Raw genomic sequence first — 18,962 nt, 5'->3', positions numbered from 1 at the left:
CGGTGAGGAGAAGTTACTGTGAATTATTTTGGCTCAAAAATCTTTAATCAATAAACCAAATCATATAAAAAGTTAATATAGGGATAGTTGTGTTAATGGGTTAATGGTACCAAACAACAGTACCTGCAACGTATTAAACTGTTAGAAATTAAGGTTTTAGAACGTCTTATGTACATATAATTTTGATGGCGAAACATAATATTGCTAATATATACACTTCGGAGGCATAGTACACTATGTCACAAAAAAAAAAAAAAACATAATTTTTTTCATTAAAGCAGTTTAAAGAATTTTAAGGAGCAACTCACTTATTTACTCAAATGTTTTATACCTGAAGTACGTGAATTTTTAACATATCGTAGACCATAGTGTTGCATATCACTAGACGGAACGTCAAACGATGGTCAAGTTTATGGTTAATAGTAAATTCTGCCCAAATGCAGACATAGTGTCTTGTGCCTCCGAAGTACAGATGTATTTATATATAATGCGGTCATTTCTGTGATAATCTTCGTCAGAGAATGTGTTTAGCATACATACATACACCTCGAACCAAGGTTCAGGTTCTCAACGAAAACGAGGACAATGCATACAGCAATGCGGGAAACGGAACCTCAAGAGCTTGGCCGGACCTACGGCAACCTCCAAGTCCCGGCAGGTATCAACTTAGGCCTTAGGGAATATAAGCATAGTTATTAGTAAGGTGGCTAAGGCACCCATTGAAAATTGATGACTGCAACAGAACACTTTTTTTTATAATCAAGACGTGTTCCACTTACGTAAGTGTTTATTAAATGTTGCTCTTGTGTAACACCACCATGAAGTAGGTTGGTATTTGTGCTCCGTGATGCGCTCGTCTGCAAGGTTATACACATCTCTTTGGCGGTACAGAGTCAAATAGCGAGTGATGAGAGAGTAACTGTGTCTGGGACCGGGCCTTGTTGAAGATGACCGACACGGAGCGACGTCAAACGAAGAGCGCCGCGTCTCGGCGGTGACGCCTCGGGGCCGGCTGGCGCGCCTCAAAGGTGGGCGTCGACGTCACACAGAGCTGCACATCCTGCGAGATCACTCCGCCGAGGATACTGCCATGCCGTGAGACTCTACGCAGTTATGGCCCCCTTCCACCCCCCTCCACCGACCCACAGGGCAGACGAGCTGGTAGCTAATTACGTCGCCAGAACCGAAGTGTCCGCCGGGCAAGCTCGCGTTAATTAAATGTAAATGTCGCACGCGTCGCGACTGCAGCGGGACTTTACTGCGAACCTTTTGTTTGAAAGTGAAGGTAACCCTATGCACTAAAATGTCATCTCCACAACCCACACAGCATGTTGGCTTGCGGCAAGCAGTCGCGTGACTTTTGAATGCGGTTCAAGCTTGACACACCAAGCTTGAACCAGGCTCGAAGTGTCAAAGCCTTCTTCGAAACACCGGGCCGTCGCGGCATGATAGCAGGCTTGGCGTGGCAAGCTTGCTGCGAAACTTGTCGTGGCAGGCTTGTTGCAAGTTTGTCACGTGTAAACTAGTTATCTTTGACTAAAGCTTGATTCTGGTCACACATTCTTGTCACGGCGAGCTTGATTAAAGCTTGTCATGGCAGGCTTGATGCTGCGAGCTTGTCAAGAGTAAACTAGTTAGCTTGATTCCAGTTAACATACTGGTAATGGAAACCTAATTAAAGAATTTCGTGGCATGCTTGCTGCTAGCTTATCATGTGTAAACTATTTATCATCTGTCAAGATTAATTTAAGCTAACACAATTGTCATGGAAAAGCTTGATTACAGCTTGTCTTGACAGACCTGCTGTAAGTTTATGATTTTAGTAAACATACTTGTCATGACAAGTTTGATTAAAGCTTGTGGTAGCAGGCTCACTGTAAGATTGTACTGTGTAAACTAGTTAGCATGATTCCAGTTAAAAAAATTGTCATGGCAAGCTTGATTCAAGCTTGTCTTGGCAGGCTTGCTGCAAAATTTTCATGTGTAAACTAATTACCTTAAATCAAGCTTGATTAAAGTTAACCTACTTTTCATGGCAATCTTAATTAAATCTTGTCGTGGCAGGCTTATTGCAAGCTTGGCACGTGTAAACTGTTTATCTTGATTCAATCTTGATTCAAGCTAACACACCTACCGTGACAAGCTTTATTCAAGTATATCTTGCTATTTGGGAAAGGCTTAAATAGAACGAGACCTTCCTGTGCTTTACCATCGTCTGGTAGTCTATGAACCGTCTGAACCCGCAGCTCATAAGTATGAGTCAAGCAGGACTGGAGATGGAGTCCGTGAATTTCGTCACGTAAGTGCGACACTTCAGCAATGTCTGTTCGACATGTATTCAGTTGCGTTCAAACAGCCTTCTGAAGGAAAATACTGGGTTCACGGCTATGAAGTATGTTTGTAGTGTTAACGAGTAATTACAATATGTTTTAATATTTTAACGAGAGTAATGCCACCATAGGAACTATATCCAATTATTTAAATCATGCTGGCCCTTACGGATGATCAGGCATACATATAACATATAAAAAGATAATTATTTCAGAGAAAATGTTATCTTTTCAACGTGTAAAGACAGCCAACAATGTCAGAATATCATCGGAATACAAAGTCAATATGTGTTTCCTTTCGAAGGATATGTACTAAATATCATTGAATTGTTTTAAAATAGAAATGCAGTGTGATAAACTGTAAATTTCACTCATACTTTTGATATATTTATATAGTATGCATCAAGTTTGTGCTTTAATTAGTGAACAATATTATTTTGTCCTCTCTTATCTCCGACGACATTCTTGAAATCTTGTGTATGAAACAAAGGCAGCTTAGAAGCTCGCTGCCTTAATAGAGTCGTGCAATGGACGTACTTTGTAACAACAGAATAAAAAAAAAGGATTAAATATAAGCGCATAAAAAATACACTCAGATTCTTTGACAAGGCTCTGCTCTTAAATAAACTCGCTGAAAAACATCAAAACATGCATTTTCATCCTAACAAGCGAGGAGAATGTGAACACGGAAAATCCTTTAAAGGGTTTGTTTTACAAGTTTTTTTTTAATGTGTCTCAAAGGAAATAGCTGTGCTTTAAGTTCCTGTAAAATGTACGATAAAAAATACTTTTTGAACAGTTACTTAAAAATATTTTTTTATCAGTTTAAATGAGAGCATCAAGTATATGCTAATGAATTGCACAAAAAAAAAAAGAAACTTTTAAATGTGACAAGGACTAATTTTTCCTTTTATTTTTAACCATATGAAAACTGTTTCTTGTTAGAAATAGGGAACTTGACAACTTTTAAGCGTTTGGATATTTCGGGAGTTTATTAATAATATTGTGATAAATAACTTTTTTCCTCGGTAGTTAAAAATTTTTCCATCATAAATACGCTGTCAATTGATTTTGATGTTTAAATTTATGTGAAATCGGGAAATTGGGTGAGTGACATCGCGTAAAATCGAAACGACTTACGCATATGTGAATTGTAAAGGTTAGTAACACCATTTTAGCGCGTGGTGATAACATATTTGCAGGTCTATAAATTAGCAGCTTGTACATCCGGAACAATTGAATGCGTTCTTGACGTAGGGTGATGTTTGCAGAAAGGGTACTACGTCATCAGGATTGATAACAGGGGCTCGATGTGACGCAAGGGTTGACATTGGTGCCACATGCCATTTTGGTATTTTAGTTTTTGACGTGACAACGTCTAATAAATCGATGAACGCCGGCTGCACGCACGAAAAAGTGTCCCGTAAAGCACATTGTCCCGTTACGCTGTGTCCCGTTACGCTGATTGTACGCTTGCGCCGCATCTATCTCTCTTCCACTCGATTATAACAACCATCGATTTGACTTTTTCGAGGCACATTAAACTTGAAACACTCCCATTCGTTTCCTACTTTTCCTGTCATCGTCCTACCCTTAACAGAATAACACAAATTGGAAGTAGTTAAATAGCAAACATGTATAAAAGTTAAAGTCAAAATAATCTCTTCGTTAAAGTAATAAACAAATTTTAATTAAAGAGTGCAAATAAAAGTAAATTTATCAATTAAATAGTAGATTTCATTTCACTCCTTCTTTGTATCCATACAAAATAGTGATAACTTAATAAAAATGATTCAATTTTATTCATAGAAGTATGCAATCATTACATCAATGTTTTTTTATGCCGTTGTCACGTTAAACTATCGTCCGTAAACCGACTTTACAGACAACCAATTTTTTTCATCATTACATTAATTAAGGGCTTTTTTAAAAATTGTAACTCGATACCTGCCCTTGCACTTGTTCTTTTGTCACCAATTATTTTCAAACGGATATTCACTTATTGTAAAATATTGGGTGTAAAATTTTGTCCAAGTGATGATAACCACAAATAATTGCGTGCCTTTTCACACCCACGATAAGTGAATATCTGTTGAAAAAAATTGTGGCAAACCAAAAAAATGCAAGAGAGAAACCGAGTTAAAACTTTAGAATTAACCCTTAAAAAATAATGACAAAAAATGGTTGCGTGAACTTATGTACGCGCATAAGAAGTTATGCTTACTTGGCTTGATAAAATACTAATTTAAATTTGCATGTAAATAATTATTAGAAATAAAATAATTAAAAGACTTGAGTAATATTATAATACTTTACGTATTAATTAAATTAAATTAAAATATTAAAATAAATACTCAGTATTCGGTATTAATACAAAAACTTGTACAAAATTTATAATTTAATTAAAAGAAATAATGGAGATATATTTTATTTAATAATAAAAAAATATTTAATATGCTGAAAATGTAATTTAATTTATCAACTTAAATAATGTTATAATTATAATGCAAATAAATTATATATATAAAAATACACTTGAAACTTCGTTTTATAAAGGAAATTTGTATTACTATTGTTCACAATATATAAATTTTTAAATTATGTGGACCAGTATTCTATTTCAATCACTAAGCACACATACATATATAATTTTGATTGTACGTAGGTTTTTTTTTCACCTAACAATTTTTTGTTGCATGTTGCGTGTGCAGCGTTAAAATTCATTAATTTTTTTTATATAACGCCTAAAGAAGCATAACTACAAGGAAGTAAAAAAAGAGGGTTGTCTGTAAAGTCGGTTTACGGACGATAATTGTACGTGATATCGTCATAAGAAAACATTGATGAAAAATCGCATACTTTTTTTAATTTTCAAATATTATTTACAGTGTTTGCAAATATAATTTTAATAATTATTTGTTTAAATATAATCACGAACAATTATTTAAATAGCCCGCCTTAACCTGTTTGATATTATAGAAGATTTTCCTCGCACGGTGGTTGGCCGGTTCTTGCACGCTCGGCTCAGACGGAACGTGACAGTTTTTCGTGCGTGCAGCCGGCGTTCATCGATTTATGAGACGTTATCACGTCAAGGAACTGCAATATGAAGCCGGCGAGTGAGACCGGGGCGAGGCGAGAAGGTCACCGACGCAGCTCCGGGCATTGCAGGGCCGTCACGATCCAAGCGAGAGAAACGAAGAGTTGCACTCGAGCCCTCTGGCCCGCGGGAAGCCATCTTTTCACAGACGAGAGATCCAAAACCCGAATTCCCCCGAAGTTCATGTTTTTTTCCCCGTATCTTTAATGCAGCTATCCTAACCAAATCAACCGTCCACAATGTTTTAAAGTATTTATAATGCAGCTAACCTAACCTAATTGACCATTAGTATCCTTTTATCAACACCGCCATATTTATTTACAATAATAAAAAAAAAAACTTCTGAAGATGCACGATCGGACGTTTGGCTCTCTCTTCTTTGAGAAGATGGCTTCCCTGACGGCTAATCCCCTCCTCCTCCCCTCCCCCAACACCAGCCACTCTCGAACGACCTGTCTCCCGGGGTGGGCCGAGTCTTGTGGGTGTTTGCGCGAGGTGACTGCTAACTGGGTTTACCGCCTCGCGCGGATCAGACCAATCGAGTTGCTTCCAGGGCCGCCCCCCCTCTCTCCACCCTCGAATGAGATCATTTGTGATTCAAATGCGGGCCGGCCGGGGTAGCAAGTGACGGCCGAAGCAGCTACGCAGCCCCTGGGCCGTCGCCAGGCCTCTGAGAAAGAGGCGGCCCGGTACAAACATTATAGCATTTTTGTTGACGTGATAACGTCTCTATAAATCGATGAACTCCGGCTGCACGCACGAAAAATTTTCACGTTCCGCCTGAGCCGAGCGTGCAAGAATCGGCCAACCACCGTGCGAGAAAATGTTCTAAAAATATCAAACATGTTAAGGCGGGCTTTTTAACTAATTGTTCGTAATTATATTTTAACATAATTATTTAAATTAAATATGCAAAAACTGTAAATAATATTTGAAAATTATAAAGTATGCAATTTTTCATCAATGTTTTCTTATGACGTTATCACGTAAAATTATCGTTCCTAAACTGACTTTACAGATAACCCCCCTTTTTTATGAGTAAGTTTTCTTTTTAATCTCAGGAAATAGAAGACTTGATATTGTAGCTTTTACTTAATTGGTTTTAATGATATTTTTCTGAAGTCAATTGTTTGACGATTTCGTTAAAATAAGACATAAAATCATAAATTATGTAATTTTTTTTTGTTGCACGAAAAACACATTTCAAGTTCGTACGAAATACATGCTTACAAATGACACAAACGCAAAATAGCATACTTGGAAACACAATTCCTGTCGCTTCTGTGCATGAGACATGCAGAGCTGGATGTGGGAGGGAACTCATTATCGCATCCCACTATGGACTACAATAATCCTTCCAAATTGATTTCTCTGAAACCTTATGCAGCTAAGTTGATATATTATCTTTGAAAGATTTGTGCAATGGGAGTGCATGACTTGATGTAGAAATGTTGAATAAGTTGATATAGATATCTTATTCTTTCTTCACAATTTTTTTCTTTTAAGTAAAACGATTTGCTGAGCGAACGGGGGGGTGGGGGGAGGGGGGGGGGGCTACAATTTTCAAGTGTTATTAAAATTCTGACCGCATGAGGGGAATAGTTAGGTAGGTGGTGGGGGAACCGGTAGAGTAAGAGACGACAGGGAGAGGTAGCAATGATGCAGCATGCTTGCACACTTGCATATATGCTCACTTACATACATGCACATTTGCATAATTGCACACTTGCATACATACTTATACAATTGCATGCATGCACACTTGCATACACGCATATATGCACATGGCGTACTTGCGAAACAGCATAATTTATCGCTCGCATATTTGCATATAAATTTATTTTTTTCTGCGACCTCAGCCAAAGAGAATTATGTTTCCTATACCTAATGATTAGGGACCGGAAAAATTCGGGGATTCAATGACCTGTAGGATAGCCTCCATTATCCTCTGCATTTCTCAAGTAAACAAAAGTGTTCATTAGGTACTAAATTGTGAGGCGTCTCCACTGGGTAGCTCGTGATTCGACGCTTCTTTGGTCGATAGTCTCTCATTGGCCCAGAGAGCTCCAGTTAAACTGCGAGCCAATAGCAGAACCAGCAGAATTGTAAACATGTTTGAATTTCAGCCTATCACGAAATTAATCCGCGAATTTTTCTGGTCTCTACTAATGATATAATAAGCAAGAAGTTTACTTCAATCGCGCGTGGACTCCACGGACTCTATTCCGGGAAAGGAGGTGTCCGGATCCCACAGAACCCCTGGATACGTCCATGCATCGACTCGCAGGAGCAACACCCGTCAGCAACGCTCAGCAACGTTCAGCAACGCTCAGCAACGTTCAGCAACGTTCAGCAACGCTCACCCCCTCGCTTGCCTGCGGGCGCAGCACCAGTAAACAGTTCGTGATCGAAAATAAAAAACAGACTTTTAAAATCCTTCATTTATTACCGTTGCTTTCCTTTTAACTACAGGGAAACAGCCGAAAAAGAATGCCAGCAAATGTGTGCTTGGTGTGAATCGTGTTAGTTTCAAACTAGAAGGACTATAAGTAAGCTAATTACATCCAAGACTTCGTTGGGAACGAGAAACCGCGCTCTACTTCGTTGCTAATGTCAGTGTACCATAAATGCCACCAGGAAACATAGCCTAGGCTGAATCGGTCGACGAATGTCTTGAGGAAGGAGCGACGTACCGGCGATATTCTCCGCAATTCATATATACGGAATAACAAAAAAAAAAAATAAATAAATAAAATAAAATCACAATTTAAAAGATTCAAAAGTAAAGTTTTTTTGGCATTTTTTTAATAGCTAGCGTTATAAAAGCCTTAAGAAAATATAAAGTCTGTTCGTTTATAGGTCTTTGTCATTAAATAATATTAAATTATAGTAAACATTGGGACCATATACTTGGTAGTGAAGTATGGATTAATGACTCCTGTTATTTTTGTTGTGTACTCTTAAAAACATTATTTGCTTTAATAGCATTTACTCAACAGTAAAGACATAAAAATATTTCAGCTGCAAAAATGATTATAAATCGTATTCAGAAAAATCCGAGAAGAGAATTATGGAAGAATAAAATTTACTTAAAACCATTATATGAATTTGCAAAAATAATAATATGTTTGCTCACTAAACTTAAAGTAAAAAGTTGTGTAAATAGTTGTAAAATTATTTTATAATTAAAATAGAAATCACGTACCTCCTCAACCAGTTAAATATGTGTTTGATAAGATTGATAATTTTACGTTTCGCTGGTAGAATCATTGAGAATATTCTCGGGACGTAGTTTTGTAACCCGTACAGTTTAAACGTTAATTTGTATTAAATTACTTTGCAACGGATGCTGATTAACGCTGTATTCCTCTTGCGGAGGCTTAACTTAATTAATTTTATGCGAACAGCACTTCTTCAATTGGATTTAATTATCTAAACTTTAGGAGTCACGAAATGGTAGTTACGGACATCAAACACACGAAATTAATGGAAAGTTGTTAATTACAGTGCAGTTGTAGCTCTCGTGCTGGAATTAATTGAAATTCAAACTGTAGCACGTGAAAGTAAAAAGTCACAGAATAAAAAGTAATAAAATATATATAACGATTTTGATATAAATATTGAGTCATTGAACCTGACTGTTGTGGCACTTAAAAAATCTCCATCAGAGTGACTACATTTCCTGGCTTCATTGAAACGTCTACCACGGCTTCCTGAAAAAATTCGGGATCTCACACGTTCCACAAATGACGTCAGAAACGTTATGCAATAGCAATGGCGGTTAAGACCACGGCGTTAATTCGTCCGCATCGTTCCTGGATTTAAGGTTCCTCGCGTTTCGCCAAATTTGCATAGCTTACCTGAATTACTTGCGTTGCTTCTTTTTTTTTTTTTTGGGGGGGGGGGGGGGGAGGGGGCCCTGTTGTTAAATGCACGATGCTGGCTCCACACTCTCAACACAAGCTCGCAACTTCCCCTTCCTTTTCTGGTCCCAAAGCTGGATGATTCCACCATACTCTCTCTCTCTCTCTTTCTCTCGACCCTTTCCACTCCCAGCAGCGTGAGAGCTGCTGGCATTAGCAGCGTCGTTAAGATAACCCCGGGGCCGTAATCACAAGGTCATTAACTAGAGAGCCCGCCCCCCTTACCGCCTCCCTCCCCCCCCCGCATAAACCCGCCCGTAACTGTGGACCAGATCTTCCAGCTCCGCACCAACACCTTTATATTCTTTTGTGCCCCCCTCTCCCCTCTTTCGGCAGCTGGTATCCCAGCGTCAGGGACACGGCGGAGACAAAAGACAAACGCTAACAAGGGATAAGGAAAAGGCATCCAGAGATTTAATCGTTTGACGGGAAGCGAGATGGCTGCCTCTGAGAAACAATGTTTTGGAGGAAATTAATAATCTGATTTTAGCATCGAGGCCTCGTTCTCTCGCAATTCCAAAACCGATGTTTCTTAAAGTAGTGGCTGGATATAAAAAACAAGTATAACGATAAAACTTCATTGATGAACTATAGCTTCTTTGCGTCAGGTACAAAATAACATCCAGCTATAAATTAATAATATATATTTTAGTGAAATGCAACAACATTAAGTAAGTACCGTAAGCAATTTTGTTTTGCTTTTTACAAGAAAAATCGTTGGAAACTCAGTTGCAAACTATATCACTTGTGAAACTGCAAGGCAGAGCTTTGTAAAATTGCAAATGGTACAAAGATCTGCCTTACAATCTTGCAAGTGATATCGTTAGCAAATGAATTTCCGAGTATTATCCTTGTAGAAGTACAAAAAAATTACAGTGTACTGTTTAATGTTGTACGGACGTTATCATCTTCTCAGCAAGCAAGGTTTTTGATGTGTAGAAATTTCTACAGTTTGAACTGGAGGCCTACAGAATGGTATATACCCGGTGGCGAGAACTATATTGTTGCTGACGTCGCTTGGCTGTGGGTTCGACGAAGTCAAAGGGTTCAACGACGTTTCGGTTGAAATTTAAGTCACCATCTTCAAGGCAGGACGTCAAGTAACACCAGACAATGGCCGCGATGTCCTATGATCCTTATTTATGTACTTGTTAATGCCTGAAATGCGTTGCTGTGCCTTTTCCATTTTTTTTTCTAATTTGTTTGAAGTAGGTACACATATACAAAGCATCTCTCTCCATCTCTTTCTTTATGTCTATCTTTAAATCTTACTATATTTATCTGTATTAATAAATTTTTATATATTTCTATATATCTCTTTATATAACTATAAAGCTCTATACATATCATTCCATATCACTCTATCTCTATATGTCTATAAGTATCTATGTTTCGATGTATACATCAATCTATCTCCTAATCTATTTCTCTTTACATATCTATTTATATGTATATCTCCCTCTCTATCCATCAGAACCTATCTCTACCTTTCTATATCTGTCCATATCTATATCTTTATCTTCACAAAACAGAAGTCGAACACACAAACATTCCTATATGTACGAGGGCTTTTTTTCAACCCCCGATGAGCTTTAAGAAAAATACCAACTTATATAACATAAAAATGTTTCAACGAAAAGTCCAGAAGAGTCTTACTTGTTTTTCTACATAATCGCAAAAACGATCGCGGAATTTGTCATATCGTAACACAAGCTTTTCGATGCCTTCTTCGAAGAAGTTAGCCGCCGGTGAATAGAGATACAGGGCTAGCGGCTGGATCTCCCTCTCCCTCACGACACCAATGTGAGGCGGGTGGACTAATCGCGCGGCGCACTGGCTCCAGCGTCAATATTTATCGCAAGAGATGCTAATAGTGGGGCAGCATTAAAATTAACCCAAAGTATTTGTAGAGCACTGAACAACTGAACTGAACATATTTAACATAACCTTCTTTGCAGTGTTAGTTTGTTATTGTTTGTTCCAAGAAGGTTGGAGGTTCAATAGTTTACAACTAGTCAACCTCGTTGGTTTGTTTGTTGTTGCAGCGCGGCGATCTTTTACTTTACAAGTAATAAGAACAAGTTGAAGATAATGTAACTTGAGTAATCGAACCACGATATTTGTACGTCATTCCCGATATCACGATAATATCGTATCCCGAGTATCGATATAAAGAAGCAAATATCGATGATATCGCAGGATACATACACAAAGCGGCCGTTGAACTACCCCGCAGTGGCAGGGGCTGTTTGGGAAAGAGATAGGGTGAGAGGACGTAAGGTTTGGGATTGGAGGGGGGAGGGAGTGTTGGAGGGAGAGGAATAACGAGAGCACGAGGGTATCAGTCAAGTCCAGATGTACATGAATCAAGCGGCGTGCAGCGGATAGTAAATCAATTACCTATCGCGCCGGCCATCCCCGTAAAAAAAAAACAGCGCGCGCCCGCACCTAATTCGTCGGCGAGGCGCACGAGAAACAAATGGCCTCCTCTTCTCCACCTGCGATTTGGTCGAAGGCTTCTACGATCGGGGACTTGGAGCTCTCTGCAAAGTAAAAAATTTCGAAAAAATATATTGTAACACTGTAAATATGTACAGAGTTCGCAGAACTAACTTCGATGCTGGTTCATAACGGAAAAGATTTTGGGGTAGGCTTAAACGGGACACGGCCGCAAGTTTTTTTAAAGCAAGTACGTAGTGTGAATGTGGAGTTAAAAACCAGGTCCGGTGACGTCCGCCATCTTGGATTTCTTCCTCTTCCTGCAGAGTCCGGTCCACTCGGCACGGGCGAGTGGCACGTTTTTTGAATCATCACTAGCTGCTCTTTCTTCCAATAGTCATTTCATGAATGTTTTTTGGATCCTATTTTTTTTGTATACAGAAAAACGTGGAATTATTTTCAATCGGTTGAACGGTAATTTAAGTAGAGATGGAAAATGAATCTACGTTGGTTTTATTTAATTTTATTAGTCACTTTACAAGCTAATACCCAGCATGCGTTGCTATGCCTCTTCAAAAATTTTTTTGTAATTTATTTGACGTAGGTACATATATACAAAGCATCTCTCTATCCCTCTGTATATGTCTCACTAAATCTCACTATATGCATATATAAAAGTCTCTATACCTCTATAACTCTCTCTATCTTTATCTATCTGTATTGCTATATAATTATTTTAATTTATCTCTGTCCATATCTCTCCATATCACCCTATCTCTATGTCTCCCTATGTATATATGCTTTTTTCTATATATCAATCTATCGTCTTATCTTTATCCCTCTACATATTTGTATATATCCCTAGCTGTAACGTTCTTTATTTCTGTATATATCTCATCTCTATCTCTCTATGTCTATACATTCCTATCTATATCTTTATCTTTACAAAAAAGAAGATTATTATAGAAACAGTCATATATATATTTATCCATCTATTTTTTTATCTATCTTTTTAGTTGCATTGTTAAATATAAAAACACCCGCTTATTCGATTGCAAAGTTGTGTAAAACTTTCAAAGCAATCGTTGAAGAACTTTGGAGATTTAAGATTTTAAACGAACAAACATTAAAATTTTTATTTATCTAGATATTATCACTTTACAAGTCAGAAAACCGTTGAAGAAACAGTAAAGGCCATGACGTCAGCAATAAAGACTTCGAAAAAAAATTATTCGTGTCAGACATCATTTGCAACCACAGAAAATGTTGGCTGCCACTTTTCTAGTTACAGTTTCGGGGCCATTTATTCGTGATCAATGGCGTTTATGGCCGTTCTAAGATCCTTTCTTTGTTACAATCTGTAAAATATGAAACGAATTTGAGCCAACTTGCGTTTTTCGCAGAGGACTGTTTAACACTCTCAACACTCAACGGATAATCAGAGGCTTATGCACAAGGGACGTCGTTCAGAACTACTTTGCCAACCTGCTTAGGTTGAATGAGAAATTTCCTCGAACGAAACATGTTCAGACTGCGTGTAACCGCACGCAGAAGTTGAACATGCTCACCCGAAGTAGTTCAGAGTCCCGTGTGACCGCGCCCTAAAGTCCTCAACACACGACCAATCCAGTTTGAACCGAACTGAAGCCTTCCCCACACACGATCAGTCTTCTGGTTGCTGTTACTGTTGGATGTACCATTTCAACATAGAGTATGAAAAGAAACTTTGGATGTTTGCAATTGCGGTTTTACTTTTAGTTAGAAAAAAATGGGGGTTGTCTGTAAAGTCGGTTTACGGACAATAATTTTACGTGATAACGTCATAAGAAAACATCGATGAAAAATTGTATACTTTTAAATTTCAAATATTATTTACAGTTCACACGGTGGATGGCCGGTTCTTGCACACTCGGCTCAGGCGGAACGTAACAATAGGTCATGATTTTTCGTGCGCGCAGCCGGCGTTCATCGATTTATAAGACGTTATCACGTCAAGAAAAAAATAGCGAAGCAACCAAAGAGTATGAACAGCTGATGAACTGATTGTTTGGACTGGCGATTTGGACTGGTGAGACGCTGTTCCCACACACGGAAGTTCGGACTGAGGTTTCTCGAGCCCATAGTCTCCGATTTGACGGGAAGCCAACAGTCCGTTAGTCCATCAGTTCCGACTGATCATGTAGAGACCGGAAAAATTCGCGGATTCATTTCGTGATAGGCTGAAATTCAAACATGTGTACGATTCTGCTGGTTCTGCTATTTGCTCGCGGTTTAACTGGAGCTCTCTGGGCCAATGAGAGACTATCGACCAAAGAAGCGTCGAATCACAAGCTACCCAGTGAAGACGCCTCACAATTTAGTACCCAATGAACACGCGTGTTTACTTGAGAAATGCAGAGGATAATGGAGGCTATCCTAGAGATCATTGAATACGCGAATTTTTCCGGTCCTTAAGTGATCAGCATTCAGTCCTTGCACGTAGACGTCAGTTACGGCTGTTAAGTTCCGACTGACCGTGCTTGGGAGGTTCTTTTGGGGGCTGAACCCTGACCGTCTGGCTGAAGAAGCCGGGTTACCTTGTAGCTGCCCAGGTTCTCGATGACGCAGGGCAGAGAAGCGTCGCGCCCCAACGCCACCGTCACGTTGGGGATTGGCTCGATGAAGCGCGGGTTCTCGCTCAGGGCTGCCAACACAAACACAATCCAACCACACATCAGTCAGTCCTCCGCGCGGAGCACTTCCCGCCCAGAGATTAGCGAGATATACAGGTGGAGCACAGGGTCTGATCCCAGACGAGTGGTGTGAAGCTAAAGCCAAAAGGGTAAGGGGATTTCAGTGTACCACACATACCGATATGGCGGCCGTTTGTTTACAAATGTATCAGCTATACCTGTACTGGAGGTTAAATAAACATAGAAAAAACAAAATTGCAAAGTTTCTGGATGTATATTTACGTTATATACGATGTATATTTCAGTTTTTTTTCTCCGTAAAGTTTAGACCAGGGGTTTCCAACCTGGTTTTAGGGCCATATGGGAAAACTTACGCCTGATAGTGGGCTGCAAAATATTCATAAAATTCTACAAATAGATCAGAGGTACTTATATGAAATAAAAATGAAAATTTTATTTGAAATAAGAGTTGAAGTATTTTAATAGCTTAAATATATTAAAAAAAAAATAAAAGAGCAAAATAAAAATTAACAAAAAAAATCACGAAAACAAGAAATTTTTATTTTAAACAGAACAACTATAAATTATTGTTAAGTAATTTTGGAAATAATATTTAACAAATGGCAAAAAATACACTTAATAAATTCTGAAATAATTGACGTATTTAAATAATTTTTTGAACGAATTATAAATATTATTGTTACTTTTCTTCAAATTTTAATTTTTTTCTCAGAAAAGCCTGCTTAGGTTGCACTACGGGCCTTCAGCTGTAACCCGTGGGACAGACGATGACTATGCCACACAAAATAAAATATTACTTTCATGCCACATCATCCATGAAACTGAAGGGTAAAATCGCTTGAAAAGTTACCATGTTTCATTTGAAAAAAACCTAACTAATCGTGGCTTTGCGCTCGTCAAATAGATGTTTTACGATCATTCTGACTCTCTAAGTCCAAGTATTTCCTTGTCTGCCGTCGAAAGCATCCAATGGCGCGAAAAGCAGTAGAGTCAACGGCACGATATGTCTTAAGGTTCTGGGATACTGTGGTCAAGGTTATGTACACAGGCTCCAGAAGACGGAAACTTCCCAGGTAATAGTGGGTTCCGAACCACACAGTACTGCATCAGTGCTCATAAACTATGAGTCATGCCGGAGTCTTGGGATCGAGTCCACTACCATCTCCACATGAGTGTGGCGTGTTTGCGTGATCTCCATGTCTGAGCGCACCACAATCGAGGCCCTTAACTTCTCGAGCCTTTGTCTTAAGAGATGCACTGTGCGAAACCATTTCACATAACAACACACCTGGTATTACGCTTGTGTTTTATTTAATAAAGTAGTGGAAAAAGTTCAACATTTAAAACATTGCAAATTAAAAAACACAGTTACAGATAAAATGAATATACAAGAAAATTAAAAAAAAACTCTCTAAAATCTATATAAATAAAAATGTTAATGTTATTTCGTACAAAATCTTAAATCCTAGAAAGATCGTCACCGATTGCTTTGAAATTTTGACACAACATTGCATTCGAATGTGCGCGTATTTTATATGAATATTTGTATATCGTTATCAGAGAGACATACATAAAGAGATATATATATAGATACAGGTATGAAATGAGAGTGATATAGAGATATAGAGGGAGATGTAGATAGAAGGATAGAGCTAGAAATAGGTAGAGATATATATGTGAAATAATATATATATACAGATATGCACAGAGAAATAGATGGATAGAGAATTAGAGAGAGAGATAGAGGTATGCTTTGTATATGTGTACCTTCTGTAAACAAATTACCAAATAAAAAACTGAATTAGGCATTCCAACTCATGTCGGGTGTTAGCTAGTGATAGGTAAATGAAAAAAAAAATGACCATGATTTCACGCAAGCAGTAGTTACGGACACTTGAATACAATACTTCCTTTTAATTAAAAAATAAAAAACACTATTGTGAATGAATGATTTTAATTCATGATGAGAAGCTTCACAAGAGTGAGGAAGCAAGAAGATGTATGGACCATGGAAGAGTCTTACGAGAATTAAGTATTCGCCAGGGGCAGACCAAGTCATCTGAGCTCGCAGAGCTCAGCTCCCATTTACAACATGATTGTCCGCTGCATTAATATTGAGGACCTCTCAAGAGCATCCAGAGAGAAAGAAAGAGAAAAAAAAAAAACAAGATGACTTCGCGTAATGCCTCCAGAATTAAAAAAACTCTGAGATATGCTAAAATATAAATAAATTTTTAATGTCTCTTGTGCGTGAACAAAAGGACGTCGCGGAGATAAAATAAAACAAAGAGGAGAAGTAAAAGGCGGGGGAAGTGCGTGAAGCGAGAATTGCAGGCGATGCTTGAATAATTTACGCTGTGAAGGGGTCGCGAGGAATGAGCCGGGGGGTTGTGTTATCTCTCGTGCCCCTCCTCCCCTCATCCACCAGCAGACAGAGTGTGTCAGAGCAGCAGTTACGTAGCTGTCACGTCACGAACTGACGGCAGTCAAAAATCTGAGCACACGGCCAAGATCGTAGCTCCTAAAAAAAATGCAAACGTCAAATTACTTTTCACACTAACAGTTATTCCTATATAGCTTCAAAGATCACGAGTTTTATTTCACGGATTATTTTAACGAATCACTCGCTACCTTTCGAACCAGTAATATTAAACCATCACCAATGCGAAATGGAATTTTTTCTTAACTGTTACACGTGGAAAGATTTTTTATGAAGCCATTCAGTAGGACGTTATCTCTAAGATAAAAAAGGGTACAAATAATCTACTTGTTGATGTAAAAGAATCATTAAGAACAAATAATGAAATTATTTATCACAGAAAATTTTGTGAAACATTAAACAAACTCAGTCGCTACGGTAACCAGCCCAAAAAATTGATTTTTCTGAAATCGTAATTCGGATTGGAAATATTTCGACCGATGGTTTGTATGAGGAGACACAAACATGGAGTTCCATCCAAGTCGTGTTGGAGTCTCGGCGAGTATCTCGGCAGCGGCGCTGGGGTGGAGCCCCGATGGAAGTTCCTTTGGAATGTCTTCCATCCTCCACGGCAGCTGGCATGGATGGATCCGTGGAAGAATTACCACAGCGCTGGCTGTTTTCATGGAAGGTTTTTGTAATCATTCGTTTTAGAATTTCTGTGAAAGGTTTCGTATAAGGTGAAAATTTCATCCGATCGGAATGAAGTGGAAGTGTTACTCTAGCGTTAACAAAAAATGTAATTTATTTTGGACGGATCAAAGTTATCTTGATTACAGTTTTGAAACCCTAAGAACATGTGGTCTTTTTGAAGCAGTTACAACATTAAGCGACAATTATGAGAAAAATCCATGTTTGTACAATACAAAAAGTATTAACTACCACACCAAAACCATTCGCACAAGATAGGCCCACACCAGACACAATTATTCAACGAGTGATAGTGATAGTTTCTTCCGCAGGAACATCCATACCTGCTGCCAAGGAGACTTGGCCAGCAGTTTTGCTGGAAGATTCCAGCGGTGCCTGAATGGAACCTTCCATTGTGTGGTAAGGGCTTAAGCTCGCAGCTCGACCCTGGCGCGGGAGATGAGACGCTGTTGGCCCCGCCCACTAGCTGCCCAAGGGTGGACCAGAAAGGGAGAGAAGGTGGTGGGAGGACAGAACTTGCCCGTCAACCCCTCCAGTACCTTCCAGGGCGGGGTAGAGAGTGCGCTCACGGTAAGTTCTCCAGCACCCCGCCAGCCCCCACACCGTTAACAGGCCATTACCGCCACGCCTGTTTACGATCTCCTGGAGAGACTACTTCAGCGCCGGCCCCCCTCCCCCCCGAGGAGGTCGATAGCGCCTTTGGAGTGGACCATCATCGCGAGGAAACCACCCTCCCTCCACCTTCCCTGCTCGTAACAGGCCAGGAATGCAAAAGTTGCCCCGACACCTCTCCCACCAGACGACCCTACCCTCCGGAGAACCAACTCACTGCGCGACACTGCAACGCTTCCCCCTCATCAACTCCACGTGGGACGTGTACAACGCTAATTACTTTCTTCGCGCGCACATAGTTGCCATACATAGTTCCGGTTCTGTCCCTGCCCGCCCTTCATCAAACGCGAGCTATCTAACTCGACGCGTCAAAACTTCTTTTTTTCCCCTCTCCCTCTCTCGACATTTTACTCGTCAAAGAATTCAGAAACCATCAAAGTTATCCGTGAAAATATTTACTGAAGGGAGGTTCCGAAAGTTTTTACTGAAAATAGAAACAAAAATTAAATTTTAATCGCGCATCTAATTTGCAGAGGATAGCATTTTGTCGTACAAGAATGCTTGCACGAAAAGTCTGTTATAACTTCCCCTCTACATATCGACTGAACCAAAGCAGATATCGGTCTTACGCTAAAAAGGATTATTGTTGTGAAGAGAAAATGCCAGTAATAAACTTTGTCTTGGAATTTATAGTAACACTATCGTTCACGTATTTTGTTCTGCACAGTCCTCATA

General features: G+C 39.1%; 1 protein-coding gene across 1 annotated transcript in view; it reads right to left on the bottom strand.

Annotated features, from left to right (window-relative positions):
• Positions 1-18,008, bottom strand: part of LOC134533376 (lachesin-like) — a 120,697-nt gene extending 102,689 nt beyond the window's left edge. The window contains exons 1-2 of the mRNA XM_063370897.1: positions 17,939-18,008; positions 14,369-14,475 (exon numbers count right to left, since the gene is read on the bottom strand). Of these exons, the coding sequence (XP_063226967.1) occupies positions 14,369-14,475; positions 17,939-18,008 (177 nt within the window). The remainder of the gene's footprint in view (positions 1-14,368; positions 14,476-17,938) is intronic.
• Between the last annotated feature and the right edge of the window lie 954 nt (positions 18,009-18,962).

This window comes from Bacillus rossius, chromosome 6 (genome assembly GCF_032445375.1).
Source record: "Bacillus rossius redtenbacheri isolate Brsri chromosome 6, Brsri_v3, whole genome shotgun sequence".
In the NCBI taxonomy this organism is placed as follows: Eukaryota; Metazoa; Arthropoda; class Insecta; order Phasmatodea; family Bacillidae; genus Bacillus; species Bacillus rossius.
Note: the sequence above shows the minus strand (reverse complement) of the source record. Positions and strands in the feature narration are given on the sequence as shown.